General features: G+C 50.4%; 1 protein-coding gene across 4 annotated transcripts in view; it reads right to left on the bottom strand.

Moving 5' to 3' along the window:
* Positions 1 to 338: 338 nt before the first annotated feature.
* Positions 339 to 6000, bottom strand: part of TAF5L (TATA-box binding protein associated factor 5 like) — a 29521-nt gene continuing 23859 nt past the window's right edge. For 2 of the 4 annotated variants that reach the window (XM_072970977.1, XM_015246225.3), the window contains exon 5: positions 342 to 1269. In XM_072970977.1, coding sequence (XP_072827078.1) covers positions 472 to 1269 — 798 coding nt within the window. In that variant the 3' untranslated portion in view covers positions 342 to 471. Of the gene's footprint in view, positions 1270 to 6000 lie in introns of all 4 variants that reach the window. The other 2 variants (XM_072970978.1, XM_072970976.1) reach the window with 2 other exon arrangements.

Genomic DNA, 6000 nt, shown 5'->3' with positions numbered 1-6000 from the left:
TGTTGCCAGGATTACCCTGCCCCCTTTCCTAGTGCCCACCCACGCCTTCCTCCCGGATAAAGTCCCTTCCACCCGGTGGCCCCGCAGCACTGCTCCCAGTGGGAGCAAACGTCCTTGGACCAAATGCAGCGCCGGGGAGGCGGGGAGGCGGGGAGGCAAGCAGCATCTTGGCTCCTCGGAAGACGAGCAGAGACAGGGAGGGGCTCGCGCAGGGACACAGTGGGATCTTTGTGATTCTTGATCTCAGGTTCCCTGTCGCCGCCCTTCCTCGCCCCCAGTCCCTGGACCCTGCGGGGCTGAGTGAAGGCTGACGAGTGAGGGCGGGGTGTCCGTGAGGGGAGCGGGGGGGGGGGGGCGGGGAGCGGGGGAGTCTTTCACAGTCAGTGATTCCATCGCGGTCTGTCCTCAGACTTGCCACCTGGAGCCCCTGCGCACGCCCCAGTCTGTTGCGACAGAGGGGAAAAAAAAAAATCAATGCTCCTGATTCTCTTGCGTGATTCCAGTCACCAGAAGGAGGTTGCAGGCCATGAACTGCACGCTGAGCACGTTGCTCGTCTGGCCGGTGTAGACGCCCACCAGCTCGCTGGACGAGCCGTCGGCGGGCGCGCTGCAGTGGGCGCTCCTGATGTCCCAGACGCGCACCGAGTTGTCCATGGACGCCGAGGCGATCAGACTGCTGTCCGGGCTGAAGGTGAGGCTGGTGATGTTGTCCGTGTGGCCTCGCAGCTCTTTGTACAGGGTCCCCGAGGCCAAGTCCCACAGCTTCAACCGCTGGTCCTCGCCGGCCGATGCCAGGTACTTACCGTTGGGAGAGAAGGCCAGAGACAGCACGGGGCCGCGGTGGCCCGTGAAGAGCCTCACCGAGTTCCCCTGCTGGGCGCTCCACAGCCGGACCGTCTTGTCGGTCGAGCCCGTGGCTAAGTAGTTGGAGTTAGGGTGGAACTTGACACAGTCCACGTCGGCCAGGTGTCCGGCATAGATTCTCAGCGGGTACGTCCGATCAAACGACCAGAGCCTGGCCGTGCGGTCGTGGGACCCGCTGGCGAAGTACAGGCTGTGCGGGCTGATGTCCAGGTCCCACACGGGGTAGGCGTGGCCCTGGTACAGCACAGTGTTGGTGAAACTCCCGAGGTCCCAGTACCTGATGGACATGTCTTCAGAGCAAGAGAGCAACCCTGAGCTGTCTGCGAGGAACCTGGTGCTGTACACTGGCCCGCAGTGGCCCCGCAGGACCTTCATCTCCGTGCCCGCGCTGTCGTCCTCATCGTCCTGGGCGGGGAGGGCGGGAGGAAAAGGAGACACACAAGAAAAGAGTGTTCAGTGCTTTGCCAGGGAAAACAAGAAGTCCCCGGGCGGGGGCGGGGGGGACCAACACTGCTTGGGAGAGAGCGCCTACCCAGTAAACCACTCCTGCCCTTAAGGGTGACTCCAGGAAGACAGCTCAAGAATTGAATAAAAAACAAATCACGTCCCTTAAATTCACCTGCAGCTAAGGCTTTATCAAGTCAAAAGACACAGAGATGCAAGTCTACTACTACAGCGCAAAGAGTGGGCCTTACTCTTAGGTTGAGAATGACCTAAGACTTGCAAAAGTCGATCAGAAGGTAGAAGGTAGTTTATGGTAACTTTGTTTGTTCTGATAATGTCACTTGAAAAGATTTAATCAGTATGCGGATTTCGACTGTGTAGTCAGTCAGTGGCCCTAACCCCAGAGCTGTTCAAGGGTCCACTGAGTATAGAACAGTGAGGTAGATTCTATTATTACCGCCCCAGTCCGTTGCGACAAAGAGGGAAAAAAAAACCAATGCTCCTGATTCTCTCGAGTGAAGGAGGTAGATTCTATTATCATCACTATTTTATAGATAAGGAAACTGACATCCATAGAAGTTAAACAACTTTCCCCAAATTGCACATTAGGTAAAAAAGTGAGGCCTAGATTCAATTCTAAACAGAGTTAACACTATGCCAGAAAGGTACAGTTATCAATGAGTCAGCCTCACACATTGTGACCAGGCATAAACTCCTGGTGTCCAAAAAGAAATAAAAGTTTCGAAACCATGATTCTCTGGAGGGTCTCAAATATTTCTCAAAGTAAAAACAAGGCATGGATTCCGAATTGCTTTAAACAAAGCCAAGTGGTTCCTGTGATTCTTGGAAGTAAATTCCTATGTGTGGGGACAGGAAAGAAGCCTCATGGCATGGGGGGTGGTGGGGGGAGAGTCCCCTTCCTGATCCTCGTCCCCACAAGGACACTCCGTGTTCAGAATCCATTTGCCCTTCATTCTCTCACAGGCAAGCTCCTTAAAACTACAGCGGTCTCAATCCTGGAATTCACACATTGAAAAAGTTTTAATTACACACGAGAAGAATAAGGAGTAAGACAAAGCTTCTTGAACCAACTGGCTTTGCTGGCTTAGAAATAAATATCTCTGTGAGCCTCTGTACAGGAAAAGGGCACCCTTTCAACTTCTACTTGAAAACCATTAAATTCAGAATAAAACGAATGCCTCCAAAGTGCACATATTTGAGACAAGTTAAGAGAAAATAAACACTGATGTCCATGAATATTCAAAATGGCTATTCCAGATACTCAGCATTAAAAATACATAAGCATTTGGGAGCTTAAGGTTCTACTGAGCGTTACCAAGAATATTAGTGATTTCTCCCTTCCAAAGAGGTTACAACAACACTTTAAAATTTCAAGAATGACTCATTGCTCTACACCAGAAAGTTTATGTAAGAACTGTGGGAGCAAAAGACGACCCTAGATGACACAAAGATCCTTTGAAAGTTAACAGCGGATTGAAGGACACAGTACTATCTCTGAGGCTTAAGTGGTCTCAGTTTGGAGCAACTCGTTGTGGGAGTGGACCTCACCTCCTCAGTGGGGACCACCACTGCGCACTCAGAGATGGAGGGAGGGGGCGGCCACCAGTCAGGCTGGCACTTCCCAGGGGTCCCTGTGATTGTCCGAAGCCTTTGGAAAAGAGCCTGGTTGACTCCATAAACCAAGAAATGGGGAAACCAGAACGTTCCTGCTGGCTATCATTATCAGCCCCTTGCCAGGACCACAGCTTAAAATAACCCGGCCACGTTTTCTTCTGTGGCTTAAGCTGGTCCCACAAGGGCCTCTGCACAGCCGAGCAGAAGCCCCAAGCAAGCAGCTGAACGTGAGCACAGGCCCAGCCCCGGATTCTCTCTCCTCCCTCCCAGGCCAACACCCCAAACTCCCTGCAAGTGTCAGATCACCCCACAGGAAGTTCCTATTTGGGATGCACCCCACATGCACCCCAAACAGGGATGTTTGATTTATAAAGCATATTCATGTAATAATGACGTTCTGTACATCATAAAACATGCTGGAAACAAAAATTTAAAAAGAATCAAAAGTAAGTATAAACAGATTTTCAAATACCGTCTTCTGTGCTGCAGGCTGCTGACCCTGCGCTAGGCCATGGAATCCCTGAAATCTCTGACTTGCTGTGGACATCTGCTTCTGGAATGGGGTGTTCCAGGCACCCCCGCTCACAGTGCAGTCAGTCCTAGATCAGGGGTACTTTTGGGGGCCTGAAATTTAGCCCTGGGCTATTCTCCAGTTAGCTGCCAGTGGAACTGAAAGAAATTAAATATGGCTGGGCTTGCGGGGTGGGTGGGAAGCAAGCGAAGACACTGCTATCTGTGGGAGACGGCAGCCCACACTAGGACGGAAAAGGGGACTACGGGTTAGCGTGGAGGGACGCGTGTGCTGTGAGTGTAAGAGACACGCTGGGTTCTAAGACTTGGGACAAAAAGGGAGAATGTAACAGATTTCATTGATTTCTTTTTTTATATTGCCTATATATTGAAATAATATTTTGGCGATATGGCATTGCATCAAACACATTACTAAAATGCATTCTGCCTATTTCTTTTTACTCTTTTAATGTGACTACTAGAAAAATTTAAATTACATATATGGCTCATGTTATATTCTTCTTGGCCAGCAGAGATGTGACTGGCAGATTTATGCACCAATGACAGAAATGAGCATTAGAGACAACACTGCCTTCGCAATTCACACTGAGAGATGACCAGGCTGGAGGAAGGAGGACTCGACCTGACGGGGGCTGAACGCAGGGTGGCAGTGATGAAGGTGGGGTGGGCCCCTCCGCCCACATAACTGGGAAGTGGAGCGGATCCTCCACCTGGCAGCCGGGGCTTCGCCACGCTGCTTGCACATGGAAAAGCCACAGAGTTACCAGTCAACAAGCGCGAAAGCTGGACCTCACTTCTATCTCCACTCCCTGTGGAACAAAGGAGGGATCACAGGCCTCGCTCTCCACGCTGCGCGCCTCCAGCAGCAGGAGGTGCTGCTGGCACTGGGGGGGCGCCCTGGTGGGGCCAGCGAGCAGATTTCAAAGGCTAATCTCGATCATCTTCCAGTGGGGACCATGGGCACTGTGGGGAGGGGCTGTATATCCAGTTGCATGTGGCATAATTAATAGAGAAAATTTTATGCTTACATCAGAGCTTTTGGTTACTGGTTTTTTTTTTTAAATATAATTCACATATGATAAAATTCACTCTTTTTAAAGTGTACAATTCAATGGTTTTTGGTGTATCCACAGGCTTGTGCCATCTTCACCACTAGGTAGTGCAGAAGATTTTCAGCACCTCAAAAAGAAAGCCTGTTCCTGTAGCATTCGCTTCCCACTCCCCGGCCCCCAACCCCATTCACCTACCTTCTGTCCCTGTGTTACGCCTATTCTGAGTATTTCCTATACATTTCCTATAAATACCACACGCGGTTCTCTGTGACCGGCTTCTCTGACTTAGCACAGCGCTTATGAGGTGCATCCACGTTACAGCATATTTCATGTATCACATAGCTTCATTCCTTTTTATGGTGAAGAACGTTCCAGTGTATGGATACACCGCATTTTGCTTGTCCATTAATCAGCAGAAGGACGTCTGGGCTGTTTCTACTGTTTGGCTGTTATGAACAATGTTGCCACGAACATCCATGTACCAGTCTACGTGTGGGTGCAGGGCTTCAGCTCTCTTGGTTATACACGTAGGAATGGAACTGCAGGGTATGACCGCTGTTTTAAATATTTACCGTTAAAATGTTTTATCCACTAAGTTATGCAACAGTTATTGCTTCACAAAGATTAAAGCAGAGACAGAAACCTGACTTCCTAATTTGGTTTCCTCAGTGCTTTCCTAGTTCCTTCCATCTCTGAGCCAGGTGACCTCACCACTCACCTGCTTGGCTTCTAAGGCGTCTGGGTTTGGGACCTCTGCTTTATTTAACAGGCTCGATTTTAATTGTGATGTCTACAAGGAAAACAGAAACCCCAAATTCTCACTGAGGAAACATTAAAAACCAGCTCCACAACTAATGTATATCTTGCCTTCCCCTCCAAATGCTCCTTGTCAGAAACCAAAAAGAAACCTGCCCCAAATGGCCGTGACAAAATGGGTGGGGATCGGGGTGAGGCTGTGGAAACCCCTCAACCAGACTAGGAGGATCTCAACTTTAGTCTAAAATTAAAAACAGACAAATAAAAAAACAAAACCAAAATCACACCGTTCTTGAGGAAAGCAGAGGCTAGAAACTACAGACTTCCAATATGGATAATGAGAAATAAACCAGAAAGATAGCTAAACTGAACCACCACTCCCCTGACGTCCTGTTTTGGCTGAGGTGGACGTCCAGCCTGCGACACACGTGCTGCCCTCAGCCCCCCTCCCCTCCTGCGGCCCAGGCCCCGCGCTCTCGTCTGGTCTGTCCACCGGTCCCAGCACCGTCTGTGCTCCTTCCCCGGCCAGCACTGAGCCCGGCCCGCCGCCATCTCTGACCCAGACAGCGGCGCCCTATGGCTTCCTGTTTTACCCTGCCCGACTCTAGCCAGATTTAATTTCTCTTAGTTCCTGGAATTCACCCCATTACTCTTCACTTCTGGGTCCTCAGATACACGCCTTCTGATGACCTGGGAACCTTCACAGAACAAGGCACAG

This window comes from Vicugna pacos, chromosome 11, assembly GCF_048564905.1.
Source record: "Vicugna pacos chromosome 11, VicPac4, whole genome shotgun sequence".
NCBI classification, from domain to species: Eukaryota; Metazoa; Chordata; class Mammalia; order Artiodactyla; family Camelidae; genus Vicugna; species Vicugna pacos.
Note: the sequence above shows the minus strand (reverse complement) of the source record. Positions and strands in the feature narration are given on the sequence as shown.